This window comes from Pseudophryne corroboree, chromosome 11, assembly GCF_028390025.1.
Source record: "Pseudophryne corroboree isolate aPseCor3 chromosome 11, aPseCor3.hap2, whole genome shotgun sequence".
Taxonomy (NCBI): Eukaryota; Metazoa; Chordata; class Amphibia; order Anura; family Myobatrachidae; genus Pseudophryne; species Pseudophryne corroboree.
The window spans coordinates 128,969,594-128,994,842 of NC_086454.1; the positions used below are offsets into that span (position 1 = coordinate 128,969,594).

General features: G+C 45.2%; 1 protein-coding gene across 1 annotated transcript in view; it reads right to left on the reverse strand.

Moving 5' to 3' along the window:
* Positions 1-4,828: 4,828 nt before the first annotated feature.
* Positions 4,829-25,249, reverse strand: part of LOC134969093 (synaptotagmin-A-like) — a 166,435-nt gene continuing 146,014 nt past the window's right edge. The window contains 1 exon segment of the mRNA XM_063944802.1: positions 4,829-5,630. Coding sequence (XP_063800872.1) covers positions 5,329-5,630 — 302 coding nt within the window. The 3' untranslated portion in view covers positions 4,829-5,328.

Sequence of the window (25,249 nt, forward strand, 5' to 3'; positions counted from 1 at the left end):
CCTGTAGTCCTGGAATGGATATAGCCAACGCGTTTCGACCCTTTGCATCGGGTCTTTGTCAGGGCATCCGATGTTGTCCTGGTGTCCTTGTCCACCTTTTAAATGTAGAATATCCAATCACAGTGCAGTGGGTGCAGGTGACTCTAATCGACTCAGATACTACATTTCCCAGGTACCTCCGCGGTCCGCAACGTCACTTCCGTTATATCGGCTCCTTCGTCGTATTACCGGAAGTGCGGCGGATGCCAGTGACTCCTATACATAAAAAAACTACAAGTCCCGTGAGTCTTATGGCGTCCTGCAGTCACTTCCGCTCTCTGTCCAGTGATTATGCCGAGTGTATAATGAGTCCTGTATAGCTTCCTGTCAAGTTACGTCACTTCCGGCGGATCGTTGCTATGGCAACGAATGCGTGCCTGTCCTGTGGTAGTGTTAGGTCCATTGATGTTTTTAGTGTGGCTCATACGGCCACAGCAATCCAGAATACATAAAAAAATAATAAAAAGGGGAAAGTTATACATATATATTTGATAAGAATACACAATGTGTATGTAGGCTTTACATCAGATTTTCTCAAAGCAGGATAAAGTGCAATTCAGACAATAAAGTGCAGTGCATCCTTAGCCTATGCAGAGTGGTATAATCTTAATTTACAGGAACCATTTCACCTCAAAATCGAGGTTAAGTCCCCCCGGTTTCAAGGTGTTGCATTCAAAAATCTGTTTCATCTCCGCCTTTGCCAGTTGTGTGGGGAGATCTCTTTGTCTCCAGTGCCCCTTTATCCACTGTAACCCCACAAACCTTCTGATAGCAGATGGGCATTTGTTATGCATTTGGCGAAAGTGATCGGATAATGCATGTGTTGTCAGCCCATTCCTAATATTCCTTATGTGCTCACTGATACGGTCCTTCAACGGTCTTGAGGTCCTACCAATGTAAAAAAGACCGCAGGTACATTCCACAGCGTACACTACGCTTTTTGAATTACAAGTCACGAATTCTCTGATGGTAATTTTCCTTTCATTAATTATCAAGTCAGTAATTTTACTGTTGCCATCCCCTTTGATGGTGCGGCAACCCATACACATGCCGCACCAGAAAAACCCTTTTGATTTAATGGTGGGAAGTGATTTGGCCGGTGGTAAGGCCCCTCGAACTAAAGTGCTGCTGAGATTGGGTGCTCTCCTATATATGCACTTAGGTTTATTGGGGAGTCTGTTACCTACTATCGGGTCCCTTTTTAACACCCCCCAGTGTCTTGCTAAAATCCTTTCAAGGTCCTTATATTGACTATTGAATGTCGTAATAAACGCCCATTCAAATATTTTATCCTTGACTTTGGGCTGTTTGTTCTTCTTGGAAAGAAGTTCTGTCCTTGCGACACAAGGCCTACAGGACTTTATTGTAAAGGGAGTCAATTTCATCCTGTCAAATAATTATTTTCACTTCAAGGACCTCTTCTATCTACAGAAGGTAGGCACAGCCATGGGCAACAGGTTCGCTCCAAGTTATGCCAACCTCTTTATGGGGAGGTGGGAGGAGCAATACATTTGGAATAACAACCCATTTGGAGCGAACCTGGTGTCCTGGACTAGATATATTGACGACGTATTTTTTGTGTGGAGGGGAGATGTCACCTCATTGAACGAATTCTGTGAATATCTAAATCAAAACTCGATAAATGTAGCCTTCAATTTCGATAAAAGTAGCGAGGAACTACACTTTTTGGATGTAACCATCTATTCCCATGATGGCAGTCTCCACACGAAGAATTATAAAAAACCGACTGACTCTAGAGCCTATCTAAAACAAAACAGCTGTCATCATCCCGACTGGCTAGGGTCGATACCCTGTGGCCAAATACGCCGTCTGCGGAGGAATTGTACAGAGACAGCTGTCTTTAAAGAACATGTTAAAGAAATGCAGGAGGACTTTCTAAGTTCAGGCTACGAAACAGACAAAGTAAATAACACCATTTCGAAGATCAATGGGCTCGCAAGGACAGAACTTCTTTCCAAGAAGAACAAACAGCCCAAAGTCAAGGATAAAATATTTGAATGGGCGTTTATTACGACATTCAATAGTCAATATAAGGACCTTGAAAGGATTTTAGCAAGACACTGGGGGGTGTTAAAAAGGGACCCGATAGTAGGTAACAGACTCCCCAATAAACCTAAGTGCATATATAGGAGAGCACCCAATCTCAGCAGCACTTTAGTTCGAGGGGCCTTACCACCGGCCAAATCACTTCCCACCATTAAATCAAAAGGGTTTTTCCGGTGCGGCATGTGTATGGGTTGCCGCACCATCAAAGGGGATGGCAACAGTAAAATTACTGACTTGATAATTAATGAAAGAAAAATTACCATCAGAGAATTCGTGACTTGTAATTCAAAAAGCGTAGTGTACGCTGTGGAATGTACCTGCGGTCTTTTTTACATTGGTAGGACCTCAAGACCGTTGAAGGTCCGTATCAGTGAGCACATAAGGAATATTAGCAATGGGCTGACAACACATGCATTATCCGATCACTTTCGCCAAATGCATAACAAATGCCCATCTGCTATCAGAAGGTTTGTGGGGTTACAGTGGATAAAGGGGCACTGGAGACAAAGAGATCTCCCCACACAACTGGCAAAGGCGGAGATGAAACAGATTTTTGAATGCAACACCTTGAAACCGGGGGGACTTAACCTCGATTTTGAGGTGAAATGGTTCCTGTAAATTAAGATTATACCACTCTGCATAGGCTAAGGATGCACTGCACTTTATTGTCTGAATTGCACTTTATCCTGCTTTGAGAAAATCTGATGTAAAGCCTACATACACATTGTGTATTCTTATCAAATATATATGTATAACTTTCCCCTTTTTATTATTTTTTTATGTATTCTGGATTGCTGTGGCCGTATGAGCCACACTAAAAACATCAATGGACCTAACACTACCACAGGACAGGCACGCATTCGTTGCCATAGCAACGATCCGCCGGAAGAGACGTAACTTGACAGGAAGCTATACAGGACTCATTATACACTCGGCATAATCACTGAACAGAGAGCGGAAGTGACGGCAGGACGCCATAAGACTCACGGGACTTGTAGTTTTTTTTATGTATAGAAGTCACTGGCATCCGCCGCACTTCCGGTAATACGACGAAGGAGCCGATATAACGGAAGTGACGTTGCGGCCCGCGGAGGTACCTGGGAAATGTAGTATCTGAGTCGATTAGAGTCACCTGCACCCACTGCACTGTGATTGGATATTCTACATTTAAAAGGTGGACAAGGACACCAGGACAACATCGGATGCCCTGACAAAGACCCGATGCAAAGGGTCGAAACGCGTTGGCTATATCCATTCCAGGACTACAGGGGGAACCTTGACTGTATACCGGACGAGAGGGGGAGAAGGCGCTGCGGTTGCCATAGGAGATTTTTATCCACATGCTTATAAGAACCTTCCTCCGGTAATTACATACATTGGACACCTCGTGTTCATTCATCAATCATCCATACCTTTCACATGTGACGTTTGTCAGTTGCTGCTATTTTGAATTCACTTATGTTTTTAATCAGAGGCTGCTATGTTTTAATGATTGTATCAGAATAAATGTTTGCTTAGTATATGAACATCTCATATTGCCTAAGCTGTGCTTCACTATATGCACTTTCCCATGTCTTTTTGATTTGGGGACAAAAATTCAAAACCTTATAGGATTGGACCATAGAGTTCAGCAAACTCCTGACTCTAAGAAGCTCCCCATGTGATGCGCCTGGTTGCACGTACTGGTACCTTTTTTTCTTTGCATTTGATCCTATCTAATAGGGTGGAGGTTTTCTTTAGGGAGTTACCTCATAGTCACCATTGTACTTAACCAAGCTGCTTTGTGAGTGCGCACCTACTGGAGGATCTACACTCCTATTTTCTCATATTTATTAATATTGTTTTTACTAAAATAATGTTTAAAAGATGGTGTTTTCACACACGTTTCACATTATTTTAGTATCAACTGAATGTTTGAAAGGGCTTTTGGAGCACTTTTAGTGAAAAATTGCTACAAACCCTTTCATTCTCATTTTTTTTTTTAGTGACCAGATCACATTTCCCATACTTTTAATAGGAAATGCGATCTAGTCAAATTTACTAGAAAAAATTAAAAATAATACCACAGTGAGCCCTGTGATAATGGATAATGATGCAATGTGATATGCTGCCTCCTGCACAGGTTTCTCTGCCAGAGAAACCTGTGCAGGGTCCCGGCAGTGTGATCAGCTATGTGTTTTCACAGAAAAATAATAATAATAATAAAAAAAAAAATCATACTCACCTACCCAGGGACCGGTGATCGGTGCTCTGGTGAGTGATGTCAGTCATTGGGGCTCCCTGCTGCATCTGTGACCTCTGGAGCAGTAAAGTTAGGTCACAGCAGCATGGAGCCTCGATGACTGGCACCCCTCCAGGAGCACAAATCCCTGCCTCTGGTGAGTGTGATCAGCGGGCAGGTGGTGATGTCGGCAGTGCATGTGCAGCACATTCTCAAGGTTATTTTTCACAAAAAATTCCCCGATTTGGCTGCAGAGTGGCAATGCAGGGACAGAGCTTTCTCACAAGCTTTGTCCCTGCATACAATAATTGATATATCCATGTGCTGTAATCAGTTATCACATTGTGGATTATATCTGAGACTTCAGATGCAGATGGTAATAAATTGGCACCTTTGGCTTATAGGATCCTGAGCTGGGAGAGACTGAGCAAGACTTAACAATCAATATTGGGTAGGACACAGCACCACAATTAACCCTTGTCAACAGAGACAACAAATAGGTTACAACTTTCATATTTTATGGAAACCTCCAACGTTTACACCAGTTTCATAAAGTCTTGTGCATTATATGACTGCCTTTTGACAAATATGTTCCCTTATTTATGTACAATTTCACCTTCTATTGCTTCCAGAGCTGTAGCAGGGCACATCTGCTCCCTGGGCCACCCCTGCCTATAGCACATGTGACATTATAAAGTCATGGAACAGGGGGCTGAGACCAGGCAGCTGAGTGTTCTAGGAATTTGTTGGTGATTCTCCAGACTCCAGGGTGCTCCACGTGCATACCCTTATTTATGACCCTGATTGCTTCAAATTTTAATCTAGATGTCCGTTGCAAATTGAAATTAATTTGGGATGGTAAAAGAAAAGAGAATTCCAATACAAGAGGGAAGAAGATTAAACAATTTTACTACAAGAGTTCATGTCCTTGGTTACAGTTGCAAACCCGTTCAGTATTGTACTGACTCTTAAGAACAGAAGACATCATTTGTCTAGTCTCTTCATATGTACAATGGATGCCAATCTGCTACAGGCTGACGTAGAGACTGCATCATCTGATCCCAATGACTGTCTTCTGATTTGGTCTGCTGGTTCCCCAGTGAAGTTTGCCCAATGAGTTTCCTTCCACTTTCCACAGTTTCATACAATGAGATGAGAATCAGACACTGGGTTTTCCCAGGATTAGGAAGACTGAATAGGAAAGTCTCATTGAACACTGTCACTTTAGACTTTGCCCGTAGACTGGATTTTTGATGTTTCTGCTTATGGTGATTACTGAAGACGTCTATTCTGGCATATACATCTGAAATATTAGTAATAAAAACACTTAAAATTGTGTTAATGCATACACAAATAAAAAACAGTGTACAAAAATCTTCCATGACAGGACTGTATAACTGACAAGCTACTATTAATCCATGAGAATGTATTTATTATTATTATTATTATCATCATCATCATCATCCTTTATTTATATGACGTAACATTAAATGTATCAATTGGCAACATTTGATAATAAAGAACAATAGCCTGCCATGTTTACACACAAAGGACAGACCATGGTGTTATAACATGGTTGGTGTTACTTCTAGCTTATGATACTGCTAACCAGAGTTGACCCTGTTGATTAAAGTCTACCTCCAGTATTCTGACATATGTCTCACTTGCTTACAAGGTTGAAATGACAACTGAAGATTTGTCTCAGTTACAGAGTAAAACAATCATTGCGACCAGATCCCTGAGAACCAAGTCTATCAGCTGCTGGAAACTTCTGGAGAACAAAAATTGTTAATAACAATCTGGTTCCAACAAGTTTTGCACATTATAGCCATCTTAAAAATATTTTTGACCTTCCAGTGGGCGGTGTGTCTAAAACAGTTAGGTGTTAGAGCCTCTCCATCTCTTCCCTTCTAAATCCATCTGCACTAGGGAGTGGATTTCATGCACTGTTTGAGCTGGTGGCTTGCTCAGCATGATCCCCCTACCTGGTTTGGTGCCTGTGTTGGGGGTGGCATAGTTATTTCCTAGGGTATGACCCAGCAAGTGCTGCTGCTCCACTGCCTGCCTCCACACCTTGACAGTCTCTGGACACTGCATCCCCCATGCGCTCCACACACCCTAGTGTCCACAATGCGATTTGGCACCTGGCTGTCTTCCTACCTGTGTGGATTCCTTAGACCAGGCATTCCCAACCGTGGTCCTCAAGGCACACCAACAGTGCAGGTTTTAGTGATATCCAGGCTTCAGCACAGATGGTTAAATCAAAATAACTGAGGTGCTAATTAAGTCACCTGTGTCCAAGCCTGGATATCACTAAAACCAGGACTGTTAGTGTGCCTTGAGGACCGCGGTTGGGAAACACTGCCTTAGACTATTCTGGTTTAAAGGTAACGCTAGAGGAGTTTGACATGGTATATGCTGTTCCCTTAGTCATTGCATTTCCAAATTGCCTTGTTCAGAATGTGTGGTAAAGTTTTCTATAAACCAGTCTTTGATGGGCCTCTGGTCCTGCAAATTCCCCAGACTGTCAGAGTGTTAGCCAATGTCTCAGTTTAGGTTACTGAGACATGGCAACTTCTCAATCTGTTTATGTGCGGTCATTGCTCATGACCTCACAACTTTTGATTTTGTTGGGCAACCCTGTGGCTCTGAACTGTTATTGCAAAGTACTGCTACTTATTTGACAGCTACTTATGTCTCTAATCTTGTATTGTGTTACATAATACAAATTTCTGTTTACAACCCTTTTTTCTCTGACTATGTTATTTTGTACTTTTTTTTTTAACGAGTTATGCTGCAGTATTTCTTACTGTTTCTATAAAAATAACTATTCTAGGGGTGTGCTTTCCTCAGTTATTATTCAATAAACTGTTCATGCTATATACATTTTGGCATATAACTTTAATTTTATAGTTGCCTATTACCTTCTACCTGCCCGACCTGGGGGTAGATTTACTAAAGCATCTGAAACAGACCAGTGTTGGTATTACCCATAGTAACCAGATTCTAGCTTTTATATTTCTCTTGCATACGAGAAAATCATAGACAGAATCTGATTGGTTGCTATGGCCAACACAAACACTTGTCTGTTATAGATGCGTAAGTATTTATGCCCCCTAGTGCCTATCCTTTACCCTTTATTTTTAGTGTTTTGCACTATGGACAAATTTGTATCTAAATTCTCTGCTAAAAAGTGTCAGTAAGGTCTATGATACAGTCCCATGGCTGTATACAGTATGTATGCTGTTCTTTGTCAGAGAGGGTTTGACCCATTTTTATTTATCTTGTCCATTTTCTTTACAGTACTCCTACTTCATTATTGATCAATGGTCTTGTTAGTGACCCAGTTACTATGAGGCGAGTAACACGACAAGGGTGTCTGCTGTCTCGGTTAATATTTAATTTGATGCTCCACCCTATGTTTTGTTTCCTTCAAGACTGGACACTTTTATGAGGTGTTTAAATTGGCTCTGTAGAGGCGAGGTCATCTGCCTTTGCTAATGATACCTAACTATATACTAGAGATGTGCACCCGAAATTTTTCGGGTTTTGTGTTTTGGTTTTGGATTCGGACACGTTTAGGCAAAACCTCCCTGAAATTTTTTTTTGTCGGATTCGGGTGTGTTTTGGATTCAGGTGTTTTTTTTTTTTTTTTTTTAAACCCTCAACAACAGCTTAAATCATAGAATTTGGTGGTCATTTTGATCCCATAGTATTATTAACCTCAATAACCATAATTTACACTCATTTCCAGTCTATTCTGAACACCTCACAATATTATTTTTAGTCCTAAAATTTGCACCGACTGGATGACTAAGCTAAGCGACGCAAGTGGGCGGCACAAACACCTGGCCCATCTAGGAGTGGCACTGCAGTGTCAGACAGGATGGCACTTAAAAAAAATTAGCCCAGAACATCACATGATGCAGAGATAAAAAAAAAAATTAAAAAAGAGGTGCAAGATGGAATTGTCCTTGGGCCCTCCCACCCACCCTTATGTTGTATAAACAGGACATGCACACTTTAACAAACCCATCATTTCAGCCACAGGGTCTGCCACATGACTGTGGCTGAAATGACTGGATGGTTTGGGCCCCCACCAAAAAAGAAGCAATCAATCTCTCCTTGCACAAACTGGCTCTACAGAGAAAATATGTCAACCTCCTCCTCATCGTCCGATTCCTCACCCCTTTCACTGTGTACATCCCCCTCCTCACATAGTATTAATTCGTCCCCACTGGAATCCACCATCTCAGGTCCCTGTGTACTTTCTGGAGGCAATTGCTGGTGAATGTCTCCATGGAGGAATTGATTATAATTAATTTTGATGAACATCATCTTCTCCACATTTTCTGGAAGAAACCTCGTACGCCGATTGCTGACAAGGTGACCGGCTGCACTAAACACTCTTTCCGAGTACACACGGGAGGGGGGGGGGGGGCAACTTAGGTAAAATAAAGCCAGTTTGTGCAAGGGCCTCAAATTGCCTCTTTTTCCTGCCAGTATACATACGGACTGTCTGACGTGCCCACTTGGATGCGGTCACTCATATAATCCTCCACCATTCTTTCAATGGTGACAGAATCATATGCAGTGACAGTAGACGACATGTCAGTAATCGTTGGCAGGTCCTTCAGTCCGGACCAGATGTCAGCACTCGCTCCAGACTGCCCTGCATCAACGCCAGCCAATGGGATCGGAATTCTTAGCCTTTTCCTCGCAGCCCCAGTTGCGGGAGAATGTGAAGGAGTAGCTGTTGACGGGTCACGTTCCACTTGACTTGACAAGTGTCTCACCAGCAGGTCTTTGCACCTCTGCAGACTTGTGTCTGCCGGAAAGAGATACAACGTAGGCTTTAAACCTAGGCTCGAGCACGGTGACCAAAATGTAGTGCTCTGATTTCAACAGATTGACCACCCGTGAATCCTGGTTAAGCGAATGAAGGGCTCCATCCACAAGTCCCACATGCCTAGCGGAATCACTCTGTTTTAGCTCCTCCTTCAATCTCTCCAGCTGCTTCTGCAAAAGCCTGATGAGGGGAATGACCTGACTCAGGCTGGCAGTGTCTGAACTGACTTCACGTGTGGCAAGTTCAAAGGGTTGCAGAACCTTGCACAACGTTGAAATCATTCTCCACTGCGCTTGAGTCAGGTGCATTCCCCCTCCTTTGCCTATATCGTAGGCAGATGTATAGGCTTGAATGGCATTTTGCTGCTCCTCCATCCTCTGAAGCATATAGAGGGTTGAATTCCACCTCGTTACCACCCCTTGCTTCAGATGATGGCGGGGCAGGTTCAGGAGTGTTTGCTGGTGCTTTAGTCTTCGGCACGCGGTGGCTGAATGCCAAAAGTGGCCCGCAATTCTTCGGGCCACTGACAGCATCTCTTGCACACCCCTGTCGTTTTTTTTAAAATTCTGCACCACCAAATTCAATGTATGTGCAAAACATGGGACGTACTGTAATTTGCCCACATGTAATGCACGCACAATATTGGTGGCGTTGTCCAATGTCACAAATCCCCAGGAGATTCCAATTGGGATAAGCCATTCTGCAATGATGTTCCTCAGTTTCTGTAAAAGGTTGTCAGCTGTGTGCCTCTTATGGAAAGCGGTGATACAAAGTGTAGCCTGCCTAGGAACGAGTTGGCGTTTGCAAGATGCTGCTACTGGTGCCGCCGCTGCTGTTCTTGCTGCGTGAAGCAATACATCTACCCAGTGGGCTGTCAGTCATATAGTCCTGAGTCTGCCCTGCTCCACTTGTCCACAAGTCTGTGGTTAAGTGTACATTGGGTACAACTGCATTTTTTAGGACATGGGTGACTCTTTTTCTGACGTCTGTGTACATTCTCGGTATCGCCTGCCTAGAGTAGTGGAACCTAGATGGTATTTGGTACCGGAAACACAGTACCTCAAGCAATTCTCTAATTCCCTGTGAATTAACAGTGGATACCGGACACACGTTTAACACCAACACAGCTTCCAAGACCTGAGTTATCCGTTTTGCAGCAGGATGACTGCTGTGATATTTCATCTTCCTCGCAAAGGACTGTTGGACAGTCAATTGCTTACTGGAAGTAGTACAAGTGGTCTTCCAACTTCCCCTCTGGGATGACGATCGACTCACAGCAGCAACAACAGCAGCGCCAGCAGCAGTAGGCGTTACACTCAAGGATCCATCGGAGGAATCCCAGTTAGGAGAGGACTCGTCGGACTTGCCAGTAACATGGCCTGCAGGACTATTGGCGTTCCTGTCTAAGGAGGAAATTGACACTGAGGGAGTTGGTGGTGTGGTTTGCAGGAGCTTGGGTACAAGAGGAAGGGATTTAGTTGTTAGTGGACTGCTTCTGCTGTCACCCAAAGTTTTTGAACTTGTCAATGACTTCTGATGAATGCGCTCCAGGTGACGAATAAGGGAGGATGTTCCTAGGTGGTTAACGTCCTTACCCATTCTTATTACAGCTTGAGAAAGGAAGCACACAGCTTGACACCTGTTGTCCGCATTTCTGTTAAAATAATTCCACACCGAAGAGGTGATTTTTTTTTTTGTAATTTTACCAAGCATGTCAATGACCATATTCATCCCACGGACAACATGCGTCTCCCCTGGTGCCTGACTTAAACAAACCACCTCACCATCAGAATCCTCCTTGTCAATTTCCTCCTCAGCGCCAGCAACACCCATATCCTCATCCTGGTGTACTTCAACAGTGACATCTTCAATTTGAATATCAGGAACTGGACTGCGGGTGCTCCTTCCAGCGCTTGCAGGGGGCGTGAAAAATGGTGGAAGGCGCCACCTCTTCCTGTCCAGTGTTGGGAAGGTCAGGCATCGCAACTGACACAATTGGACTCTCCTTCGGGATTTGTGATTTAGAAGAACGCACAGTTCTTTGCTGTGCTTTTGCCATCTTAACTCTTTTCAGTTTTCTAGCGGGAGGATGAGTGCTTCCATCCTCATGTGAAGCTGAACCACTAGCCATGAACATAGGCCAGGGCCTCATCCGTTCCTTGACACTCCGTGTCGTAAATGGCATATTGGCAAGTTAAGCTTTTCCTCAGACGCTTCTAATTTAGATTTTTGGGTCACTTTACTGAACTTTTGTTTTTTGGATTTTACATGCTCTCTACTATGACACCGGGCATCGGCCTTGGCGACGTTGATGGCACTTCATCGTCTCGGCCATGACTAGTGGATCTTGATCTTTCCCTATTTTACCCTCCACATTTTTGTTCTCCATTTATTAACGTGTGGAATTATATGCCAGTAATACAGTATATCAATAGCAATGGCCTACTGTACTGTACTGTACTATATATGTATACTGTTGATCACCAAAATGCTGCACAGTAAGACTATATATACTGCTCACAAAAATGCAGCACAGATATGGAATGGATACTTGCAGTAACACAGAGCTGCAAGATACAGCAATGGCCTACTGTACTGTACTACTATAATTATATACCACTCCCCACAATAAAGCACACTGAGCACAGATATTTGCAGCACACTGAGCACAGATTATGGAGCTTTTCAGGGAGAGAACGCAGCCACGTCCTCTCCATTCAATCTCCAATGCACGAGTGAAAATGGCGGCGACGCACGGTTCTTTATATAGAATACGAATCTCGCAAGAATCCGACAGTGGGATGATGACGTTCGGCCTCGTTCGGGTTAACCGAGCAAGGCGGCAAGATCCGAGGCTGCCTCGGACCCGTGTAAAATAGGTGAAGTTTTGGGGGGGTTCGGATCTCGGAGAACCGAACCCGCTCATTTCTACTGTATCTCCAAGTCTCCCTAGCCCCATTGATGTCTAACTTATGGAGATTGGTGTGCTCTCTGGTCTTGACAAATCTTCAACTTTGTGCCTTAGTCCTAGGACTACTACCAGCTTCTATCCACTACTTAAGTATACCTCTCCCCAAGATATATACAGACTATGGGCCAGATGCATCCTCGCTTGGAAAGTGATAAAAATTGATAAAATTGAGAGTGAAAAAGTGCCAGCCAATCAGCTCTTAACTACCATTTTTCAAACACAGCGTGTTGATTGGCTGGTACTTTTTCTTTCTCCATTTTATCACTCTCCAAGCGATGATGCATATATTTCTATATTAACAATTTGTTATCTACAATTGATGCTGACACATAAACATGGAAATGTCCACATCTTTCCTATTTGAGCCAGGCCAACCTTCTTAAAATACAAAATGTCCTCTACCCCCCTTCAGACACTGAAACTTCTTTTGTCTAATAAGGATACTACTTGCATACGCTCAATATTTTACAGATTCCACTGGGACAAAAAGAAACCTCTGCTGAGTTTTCTTAAATCACAACCACCCAAAATCATGATGGAATTAATTTTCCTAACATTTCTGGGTATGGTCCAGAGGCGGAACAACCGCCAGTGCAACCAGTGCGTTGCACTGGGGCCCGCCACTGTCCAGGGGCCCAAAGCATGTAATGAGTCAAACTTACTCATTACATGCTGCTGTGTGCTGCAGGCAACCGCTGCCCGCAGCACACAGCCGCCCGTACAGAGAGGAGAGGAGCGCAGCGGTACGGGGGAGAAGGAGGAGGAGGGAGGTGGAGGAAGGAGCCGCAGCAGCGCTTTGCTACTGGTTGAGGTGCGGCTGCTGCTGTCCCTCTGCTTCACTATAGGCTGTCTTCCGATAACAGCCTATAGTGAAGCAGAGGGACAGCAGCAGCAGCACCTCCACCAATAACACAGCGCTGCTGCGGCTCACTCCTCCACCTCCCTCCTCCTCTCCTGCCCGGGAATCGTGATCTGCCAGAAGCTGCACCGAGGAGCCTGAGCCAGCGGAGAGGGTAAGTATAATTCTCTTTCTTTCTTTCTCTCCATGTGCAAAAAGGGGGACTGCCTGCCGCATTGTGTAAAAAGGGGGAATCTGCCTGCCGCAATGTGTAAACATGGGGAATCTGCCTGCCGCAATGTGTAAAAATGGGGAATCTGCCTGCCGTAATGTGTAAAAAGGGTGAATCTTTGCCGCAATGTGTAAAAAGGGGGAATCTGCTTGCCGCAATGTGTAAAAAGGGGGAATCTGCCTGCCGTAATGTGTAAAAAGGGGGAATCTTTGCCGCAATGTGTAAAAAGGGGGAATCTGCCGGCCGTAATGTGTAAAAAGGGTGAATCTTTGTCGCAATGTGTTAAAAGGGGGAATCTACCTGTCGCAATGTGTAAAAAGGGGGACGCGGTCTGCCGTAATGTGCAACAAGGGCACGCTGTCTGCCATAATGTGTAACAAGGGCACGCTGTCTGCCGTAATGTGTAAAAAGGGGACGCTGTCTGCCGTAATGTGTAAAAAGGGGACGCGGTCTGCCGCTATGTTTAACGAGGGCACGCGTTCTGCCGTTATGTGTAAAAAGTGTACGCTGTCTGCCGCTATGTGTAACAAGGGCACGCTGTCTGCCGTTATGTGTAAAAAGGGGACGCTGTCTGCCGTAGTGTGTAAAAAGTGCATGCTGTCTGCCGCTATGTGTAAAAAGGGCACGCTGTCTGTCGTTATGTGTAAAAAGGGGGACGCTGTCTGCCGTAATGTGTAAAAAGGGGACGCTGTCTGCTGTAATGTGTAAAAAGAGGAATCTGTCCGCCGTAAGGTGTAAAAGGGTCTCTACCTGGTGTAGTGGTGCTACTTTGTGGCGTAATTTGAATAATGGAGACTACTGTGCACCGTTTTATGAATTGGTATTATTTTGTGGCCACACCCCTTCCCCATGAAGCCATGCCACTAAGTATTTTTGCGCGCGCACTGCCCCTGTTTTGCATGCAGGGGTGGGGCTCCAATGCTGGTACTTGCACACAGTGCTAAAATGTCTAGTTACGGCACTGTTGCTAGGTATTCATTTCTCTGGCCCTGACCAGGTCCCCCTCACCAGATCCTCTCCAGGGGTGAGGGGGTAGACTTGGATGGGATATGGGGGGGGGGGGGGGGCAAAGCATTTTGTCGCACCTGGGCCCACCGCTCACTAGTTCCGCCACTGGTATGGTCTAGTGACGCAGTTGCGCTATCTAAGGAACTGGAGATCTTATGCCTGTCTTTATGCAAATACTACTTTAGAGCAGGCATACTGTACCTCCCTGTGATGTGGCTTACTGCATTTTTACATATTCATGAGGCAAGGTCCCTTACTATATTGTTGATAATCCCCTTCTGCTGTCGTATGTTTACAATGGAAATACATGTTAACTACTTACTATTTCACATATCTTCCCTTATTATGCATGACGGCCTACCTCTTCACGTTATGGCATAGCCTGTGTTTGAGTCGTGTGTCATAGTAGTTTTTAAATCCTTCCTCTAAAACCCCATTCTCATCCCAAACAGTGCTTTACAGATATGATTGTTATAAATCCCTTTCATTTGCCATTTCTTCAGGTCCAACGCTACAAGTCAAGTTGCTCATTTTCTGTCTCCACATGACGACTGTTCTAATCTGTTTGATTCATTGCTCTCCAGTCCCCCCGCAGGTACCAAAGGTAGTTCTATCCATTATGTGTTCCGTAGGAAAATGTTGGATTATGATAAAACCTCTACAGGCTTATGTGGTTATATTATTTTACCTCCTTATGCCTGAAACACTCCTTGAAACTTTTTCTTTCCCCATAATGTTTTTTTCTATGCCCACCCTTACTAAAATGTTCCTAAACATATATGATCAGTTGAATCTCATATCTTACCATCACTTTAGGATTGGTATATATAACACACACGCTCTTATACTAAGTGTAGATCTCTGGGAGCAGACATGTATCACTGCCGATGGCGTTACCCCTTTATCAAATATTTTTGGGTACCGATCTGGAGGTTTAGCACTGATTTTCTTGTGAGAGCGGATCACCTGAAGCTGGCTTGGACTATTTTTAGTACACATCCATCAGGAGTTAGCGTGTCAAGTTCAAACCATTAATTATTAATGACAATTTCAGCATCTACATGAAAAATCATTCTTCAGATCTGGATACAAAAAACATACCCTCCTTTTAAGTCATTGTTTAATCAGAAACTGCATCAAATACTTAGGACAGACTGGGTTAAAGCTTCTTTGCAAAAGGATTCAAGGCCTCAGCAGGGCTGTCTTAACAGCATTTAGCCCCCTGGGCAAAGCATTGCACCTGGGCCCCTAATAACCCATTTAGGTGAAGTAATTAAAAAATCATTAACATATCCCTCCTGCGGTCGTGCACCATCTCTCCACATACTTGCACACAGTTAATGGATGTAAGCACTCTGATTTGTAGCGAACTCCAGCCATCCACCAATCAGCATACTTATTGCCATTCACTGTCTTGCTTGCTGGGAGACAGGTAGAGCATGCTGCCTTACTGCTCTGATTGTGTGACCACCACCCACCCCTGCTCAAAGGCCCCTAGCATTGTGAGGCCCTGGGCAACTGCCCAGTGTGCCTAAATGTTGAGATGGCCTTGCCCTCAGGAGTTGTACCTTGGGAAAATTTTGCTTCTATATTAACTCCCCATATAAAGGAGCAACTTCTGTTTATCTATAGAAATGCTCCTTGGTATAAGAAAATGACCATTCTATCCTTTGTGGTGAGTTTGTTTATGCTTCCTTAAGTCAGAAACTTTGATACATTGTAGTTACTTTAATAGGTTTTATTTTGTTACTGTGTCTCAAGTTATAGACCGATAGTCTTCAACTGTAACCCTCAGTGCTTCTATTATTTCTATACTAGTTACCTGTCTCTCATGGACCAAGTCGTGATGAAATATCATAACAGTAATTGCTCCGTCAGGCACCATCCAGTGGCCCCCAGCACACATAACACTTGGTGAGGAGCAGCGATAGACTTATTATATAGGATCATGATTTGTACACAATTTTATGGCACATTTCAATTAGACAAATTATACACTATATATATATATATATATATATATATATATATATACACACATATATACACATATATATACATATACACACACACAGAGATAGGCGGAACTCACTGACTTTTCATAATTAAAGAACAGACCTGACTGTCTTTAAAGCTTAATGTTTCGATTTATTACAACCGTCGTCAGAAGCAACAATGTTAACAATGAAAATAATTTTCATTGTTAACATTGTTGCTTCTGAGGACGGTTGTAATAAACCAAAACGTTAAGCTTTAAAGACAGAGTCAGGTCTGTTCTTTAATTATGAAACGTCCATGAGTGCCACCTATCTGTGTATCTATATTGCTGGAATTGGCTGTGGAGGGCACCAGGCACGTTGTTTACCAAATTTAATTTAGAGTGCCGAACATCTCCATGTGTGTGTGCGCACGTGTTTTATATATATATATATATATATATATATATATATATATATATATATACATACATATACACACACACACACGCGGGTGGTCTTCAATTTGCCGGCTGTCAGGGTACCGGCGCACAGTATACCGGTGCCGGAATCCCATCAGCCGGCATGCCGACACCATTTCTCCCTCTCCATGACCCCCCTGGAGGGAGAGTAAAAATAGCGCACCACCGTGCCTGCAGCGTGGCGAGCGCAGCGAGCCCACAAGGGGCTTATTTGTGCTCGCCATGCTGTCGGTATGCCTGCGGTCGGGATTCCGGTGCCGGCATGCTGTGCGCTGGGACCCCGACAGCCAGCATTCCATACTACACCCCGCACACATACATATACATATATATCTTGCACTGAATCCAGCACTCCATGCAAACGGGTGGTCTTCAGTATGCCGACTGACGGGATCCCGGCGCACAGTATACCGGTGTCGGCATACCGACACTTATTCTCCCTCGTAGGGGTCCACGACCCCCCCTCTGGAGGGAGAATAAAATAGCGTGGCGCGTGTAGCGTGGCGAACGCAGCGAGCCCGCAAGGGGCTCATTTGCTCTCGCCACACTGCCGTTAAGCCGGCGGTCGGGCTCCCGGCACCGGTATGCTGGTCGTCGGGAGCCCGACCGCCGGACTACCATACTGAACCCCATGCAAACACATTGGAGAATACTTGCTTCGGTGCCCTCCTTAGAAGGACAACATCTCCATTATATGTGCAAATTAAGGCATCATTCAGATGGTGTAGTATGTTGTGCTGGAGCTTGGGATCCCGGCACCCAGCATACCGGTGCTGGGATCCTGACCGCTGGCAGGTAGGCAGCAGGGTAAGCGCAAAGGAGCCCCTTGTGGTCACTGTGGCACGCTACGCGCCATGCTATTTATTCTCCCTCCAGGGGTGTTGTGGACACCCCAAGAGGGAGAAAAGTTATCGGTATGCTGGCTGCCGGGATTCCAGCATCAGCTGGCATATCAAATGCCTACCCATTCAGAGACTGTCCGACAGTTTCCAAATGCTGCATTTATTTAATATTTGAACAAATTAAGTAGATTATCTTGCACTTCCCCAAAATGTAGACATTGCTAAAAAAAAAAAAATTTTTTACACTGTTGGACAGTCTCCGAGTGCCACCTTCATTTGTACTCCATATATAACCCTACCGAACATCACGTCCCGAGCCCGGATCCGAGCCTGGCTCGGGACATCCCGCCAGACTTGGAAATCAGAATGAGGCAAAATGTCATCATCACGCTGTCCGATTCTCACGGGTTTAGGATTCCATATAAGGAGCCGGTCATCGCCGCCATCTTCACTCCAGTCTTGGAGAGTGTAGCGAGAGGATGCGTCTCCTCAGTGTCTGTGCAGGAAAGTGGTGTGGCACGTGGGGTGGCGACCTGCTCTTATGCGTCATTCCAGTGCTGTACTGCATCAGTCCAGAGGTGGTGTCTTGTGCTCAGGGTCAGACTGGCCCACAGGGGTACAGGGGAAACCACCGGTGGGCCCCACTGCCCAGGGACCCACTCCTTCCTCTAGGGATCAGGTTCCAGACTGTGCACTTGTATTATACATGGTAGATATGTTGCATTACACTGCACAAGACAATTGTGTATTTCAATACTCTGTGGAGGCTGGCCACACCCCCTTTGTATGGGCCCCTATCACTGCATTCCCCCGGTGGGCCCTTCATGCCCCAGTCCGACACTGCTTGTGCTGCATCAGTCCAGTCACAGTGGTGGTGTCCTGTGCTGCCATAAGCCCAGTGCTGCTGTATAAGTCCAGTCCAGTGGTGCTGTCTTGTGCTGCATCAGTTCAGTGGTGGTGTCCTGTGCTGCCCTATAAGTCCAGGGGTGCTGCCCTATAAGTCCAGGGGTGCTGCCCTATAAATCAAGTACAGGGGTGCAGCCAAATAAGTCCAGGGGTGCAGCCATATAAGTCCAGGGGTGGAGCCATATAAGTCCAGGGGTGGAGCCGTATAAGTCCACCAATATTGTGCGTGCATTGCATCTGGGCAAATTCCAGCACGTCTCATGTTTTGCACATACAATTAATTTGGTGGTACAGAATTTTTTGAAAAATGACAGGGGCATGCAGGAGATGCTGTCGGTGGCCCGAAAAATTGCGGGCCACTTTCGACATTCAGCCACTGCGTGACAGTCCTAGATGGGCCAGGTGGTTGTGCCACACACTTGTGTCGCTTAGCTTAGCCATCCAGCTACCTTATTGCACCTCTTCTTCTTCTCTGCATGATGTGCTAGGGCCTAGTTTTTAAAAGTGCAATCCTGTCTGCCATTGCACTGCCACTCCTTGATGGGCCAAGTGTTTGTGCTGCACACTTGTGTCGTTTAGTCATCCAGTTACCTCGGTGCAACATTTTGGCCTAAAAACAATATTGTGAGGTGTTCAGAATAGACTGGATCGCTTGTCCCTGACGACGGAGGTAATACCCAAAACGGCGTAGGACCGGAATAAAGGCTTTTTTTATATTTGACAAGTCTGCTGAGTGCCGCTGCTTCCAGGACATTATTTTGGATCCAGTACAGATCCTCAGAGGGCACCACAGCAAGTAATCACACCTTACCCGAGTGCCGAGCCACACCGCTACATACATACACACATATATAGAGATGAGCGGGTTCGGTTCTCCTAGAACCGAACCCCCCCGAACGTCACGTGGTTTACACGGGTCCGAGGCAGCCTCGGTTCTTCCCGCCTGACTCGGAAAACCCGAACGGGGGAAAACTTCATCATCCCGCTGTCGGATTCTCGCGAGATTCGGATTCCATATAAAGAGCCGTGCGACTACGCCATTTTCACTCGTGCATTGTCGAGAGAGCGAGAGGACGTGGAAAGCTCAATATCAGCTCAATATCAGTGCTCAGTATCTGTGCTGCATTGTGGTGACCAGTATACTACAGTACAATAGTCCAGTGCTGCATCTCGCTGCTCAGTGTCAGTTCTAGTATCCTCCTCAGTGCTCAGGATCAGTGCTCATTGTCTTGCTGCTGCATTGTGGTGACCAGTATACTACAGTACAATAGTCCAGTGCTGTTCTTGCTGCCCAGTGTCAGTTCTAGTATCCTCATCAAATCTCAGTATCACTACTCATTGTCTTGCTGCTGCATTGTGGTGACCAGTATACTACAGTACAATAGTCCAGTGCTGCATCTCGTTGCCCAGTGTCAGTTCTAGTATCCTCATCAGTGCTCAGTATCACTACTCATTGTCTTGTGACGGGTGGGAGTGTAAAGGGAGATAAGGTCAGAGATGTAGATGGGAGACATCCAGAGTCCAGTGCTGCATCTCGCTGCCTAGTGTCAGTTCTAGTATCCTCATCAGTGCTCAGTATCACTACTCATTGTCTTGTGCTGCATTGTGGTGACCAGTATACTACAGTACAATAGTCCAGTGCTGTTCTCGCGGCCCAGTGTCAGTTCTAGTATCCTCATCAGTGCTCAGTATCACTACTCATAGGCCCTCATTCCAAGTTGTTCGCTCGCTAGCTGCTTTTAGCAGCATTGCACACGCCAGGCCACCGCCCTCTGGGAGTGTATCTAGCTTAGCAGAATTGCGAACGAAAGATTAGCAGAACTGCTACTAAATAATTTGCTGCAGTTTCGGAGTAGCTCCAGACTTACTCCTAGATTGCGATCAGCTCAGTCTGTTTAGTTCCTGGTTTGACGTCATAAACACGCCCTGCGTTCGGCCAGCCACTCCCCCGTTTCTGCAGCCACTCCTGCATTTTTACCTGGCACGCCTGCGTTTTTTAGCACACTCCCTGAAAACGTCCAGTTTCTGCCCAGAAACACCCACTTCCTGTCAATCACACCACGATCCCTCTAGCGATGAAAAAACGTTGGTCGACCTTGTGTAAATCTGCTAAGTTTTGTGTGAAAGTACTTCACGCATGCGCGATGCATACCATGCGCATGCGCATTTTCCACCTAATCGCTCTGTTGCGAAAAACGGCAACGAGCGAACAACTCGGAATGACCACCATTGTCTTGTGCTGCATTGTGGTGACCAGTATACTACAGTACAATAGTCCAGTGCTGCATCTCGCTGCCCAGTGTCAGTTCTAGTATCCTCATCAGTGCTCAGTATCACTGCTCATTGTCTTGTGCTGCATTGTGGTGCTCAGTAATACTACAGTACATTACTAATATACTAGTCCAGTGTCTTGTGCTGCATCTTGCTGCTGTAGGGTGCTGTGGTAGTGTCCTGTCACTGTGCATAGGTCATCATCATTCCAGTCACAGTGGTATCTGGTATCTATCTAGTGGTATCTAATTCCAGACATTACTGCTGGCTAATTCCAGATGTATTACTGGCATATAATTCCACACATTAAAAAATGGAGAACAAAAATTTGGAGGGTAAAATAGGGAAAGATCAAGATCCACTTCCACCTAGTGCTGAAGCTGCTGCCACTAGTCATAGCAGAGATGATTCAATACCATAAATGTCTTCTGCCAAGGCCGATGCCCAATGTCATAGTAGAGAGCAAGTAAAATAAAAAAAATAAAAAAGTTCAGTAAAATGACCCAAAAATCTAAATCAAAAGCGTCCTGAGGAGAAGCGTAAACTTGCCACTATGCCATTTACAACACGGAGTGGCAAGAAACGGCTGAGGCCCTGGCCTATGTTCATGGCTATTGGTTCAGCTTCACATGAGGATGGAAGCACTCATCCTCCCGCTAGATAAATGAAAAGAGTTAAGCTGGCAAAAGCACAGCAAAGAACTGTGCGTTCTTCTAAATCACAAATCCCCAAGGAGAGTCCAATTGTGTCGGTTGCGATGCCTGACCTTCCCAACACTGGACGGGAAGATATGGCTCCTTCCACCATTTGCACAAGTCCTGCAAGTGCTGGAAGGAGCACCCACAGTCCAGTTCCTGATATTCAAATTGAAGATGTCACTGTTGAAGTACACCAAGATGAGAATATGGGTGTTGCTGGCGCTGAGGAGGAAATTGACAAGAAAGATTTTGAAGGTGAGGTGGTTTGTTTAAGTCAGGCACCCGGAGAGACACCTGTTGTCCGTGGGATGAATAAGACCATTGAAATGCCTGGTCAAAAAAAATCACCTCTTCGGTGAGAAATTATTTCAACAGAAATGCAGACAACTGATGTCAAGCCGTGTGTTGCCTTTGTCAAGCTGTAATAAGTAGGGGTAAGGACGTTAACCACCAAGGAACATCCTCCCTTATACGTCACCTGGAGCGCATTCATCAGAAGTCATTGACAAGTTCAAAAACTTTGGGTGACAGTGGAAGCAGTCCACTAACAACTAAATCCCTTCTTCCTCTTGTACTCAAGCTCCTGCAAACCACACCACCAACTCCCTCAATGTCAATTTCCTCCATAGACAGGAAAGCCAATAGTCCTGCAGGCCATGTCACTGGCAAGTCTGACGAGTCCTCTCCTAACTGGGATTCCTCCGATGGATCCTTGAGTGTAACGCCTACTGCTGCTGGCGCTGCTGTTGTTGCTGCTGGGAGTCGATCGTCATCCAAGAGGGGAAGTCGGAAGACCACTTGTACTACTTCCAGTAAGCAATTGACTGTCCAACAGTCCTTTGCGAGGAAGATGAAATATCACAGCAGTCATCCTGTTGCAAAGCGGATAACTCAGGTCTTGATAACTATGTTGATGTTAGGCGTGCATCCGGAGTCCGCCGTTAGTTCATAGGGACTTAGAGAAATGCTTGAGGTAGTGTGTCCACGATACCAAATACCATCTAGGTTCCACTTCTCTAGGCAGGCGATACCGAGAATGTACACAAACGTCAGAAAAAGAGTCACCAGTGTAATAAAAAATGCAGTTGTACCCACTGTCCACTTAACCACGGACATGTGGACAAGTGGAGCAGGGCAGACTAAGGACTATATGACTATGACAGCCCACTGGGTAGATGTATTGCCTCCCACAGCAATAACAGCAGCAGCGGCACCAGTAGCTTCATCTCGCAAACGCCAACTCGTTCCTAGGCAGGCTACGCTTTGTATCACTGCTGTCCATAAGAGGCACACAGCTGACAACCTCTTACAGAAACTGAGGAACATCATCACAGATTGGCTTACCCCAATTGGACTCTCCTGGGGATTTGTGATATCGGACAACGCCACCAATATCGTACGTGCATTACATGTGGGCAAATTTCAGCACGTCCATGTTTTGCACATACATTGAATTTGGTGGTGCAGAACTTTAAAAAAAACGACAGGGGCGTGCAGAAGATGCTATCGGTGTCCCGAAGAATTGCGGCCCACTATCGGCATTCAGCCACCACGATTGGAGCACCAGCAAACACTCCTGAACATGCCCTGCCTTCAGTTGAAGCAAGAGGTGGTAACGAGGTGGAATTCAACCCTGTATATGCTTCAGAGGATGGAGGAGCAGCAAAAGGCCATTCAAGCCTATACATCTGCCTACGATATAGGCAAAGGAGGGGGAATGCACCCGACTCAAGCGCAGTGGAGAATGATTTCAATGTTGTGCAAGGTTCTCTCCAATCCTTTGAACTTGCCACACGTGAAGTCAGTTCATACACTGCCAAACTAAGTCAGGTCATTCCCCTCATTAGGCCTTTGCAGAAGCAGCTGGAGAGATTGAAGAAGGAGCTAAAACGGAGCGATTCCGCTAGGCATGTGGGACTTGTGGATGGAGCCCTTCATTCGCTTAACCAAGATTCACGGGTGGTCAATCTGTTGAAATCAGAGCACTACATTTTGGCCACCGTGCTCGATCCTAGGTTTAAAGCCTACGTTGTATCTCTCTTTCCGGCAGACACAAGTCTGCAGATGTTCAAAGACCTGCTGGTGAGACACTTGTCAAGTCAAGTGGAACGTGACCCGCCAACAACTCCTTCTTAATTTTCTACCGCCACTGGAGCTGCCAGGAAAAGGATAAAATTTCCAAAACCACCCACAGGTGGTGATGCAGGGCAGTCAGGAGCGAAAACTGACATCTGGTCCGGACTGAAGGACCTGCCAACGATTACCGACTTGTTGACTACTGTCACTGCATATGATTCTGTCACCATTGAAAGAATGGTGGAGGATTATAGGCGTGACAGCTTCCAAATAGGCATGTCAGACAGTCCGTACGTATACTGGCAAGAAAAAGAGGCAATTTGGAGGCCCTTGCACAAACTGGATTTATTTTACCTAAGTTGCCCTCCCTCCAGTGTGTACTCCGAAAGAGTGTTTAGTGCAGCCGGTAACATTGTCAGCAATCGGCGTAGGAGGTTACTTCCAGAAAATGTGGAGAAGATGATGTTCATCAAAATGAATTATAATCAAATCCTCCGTGGAGACATTTACCAGCAATTGCCTCCAGAAAGTACACAGGGACCTGTGGTGGTGGATTCCAGTGGGTACGAATTAATACTCTGTGAGGAGGGGGATGTACACAGTGAAAGGGGTGAGGAATCAGATGATGAGGAGGAGGTGGACATCTTGCCTCTGTAAAGCCAGTTTGTGCAAGGAGAGATGGATTGCTTCTTTTTTGGTGGGGGCCCAAACCAACCAGTCATTTCAGCCACAGTTGTGTGGCAGACCCTGTCGCTGAAATGATGGGTTTGTTAACGTGTGCATGTCCTGTTTATAAGGGTGGGTGGGTGGGTGGGAGGGCCCAAGGACAATTCCATCTTGCACCTCTTTTTTTTATTTATCTTTGCATCATATGCTGTTTGGGGACTATTTTTCTAAGTGCCATCCTGTCTGACACTGCACTGCCACTCCTAGATGGGCCAGGTGTTTGTGCCACCTACTTGGGTCGCTTAGCTTAGTTATCCAGCGACCTCGGTGGAAATTTTAGGACTAAAAATAATATTGTGAGGTGTTCAGAATAGACTGTACATGAGTGGAAATTATGGTTATTGAGGTTAATAATACTATAGGATCAAAATTACCCCCAAATTCTATGATTTAAGCTGTTTTTGAGGGTTTAAATAAAAATAAAATAAAAAAACCAATACAAAACGCACCCAAATCCGACAAAAATTCTTAAGGGAGGTTTTGCGAAAATGCGTCCGAATCCAAAACACAACCATGGAATCGTATCCAAAACCCTAAAAATGCCCGCTGTACATCTCTAATATATATATATATATATATATATATATATATACATATACATATACACACAGAGAAAAAACCACAGCACTCACCACACCAGAAGCGGGGCACAGCTATGCACTTACCACTCACAGGGTGGGGTGCATGTAACACAGCACTCTCCACCACAAAAGCGGGGTACACAGCTGTACTTACCACTCACAGGGCGGGGTGCATGTAGCCCATGACCGCATCGCTCTAATAAATACAAACAAAGAACCCAGCACTCACCAAAGTAAACTCACTTATCCTCAACAATTCAATAAATAAATGATGGGGGTTTAGTTGGTGGATTGGCCAATGCACGGAAGCCTGCATACCGATTTTCAAGGTACCCCACCTTCATGCAGGTCCTACACTATCACAGAGTCTTAAAACCTGACTACTTCACTGCTGTTACACAACTCATCTGCCTGCTAGATTTAATGTGTACCTGCCACAGACTTTATGGCTTTTAAAGGCACACTA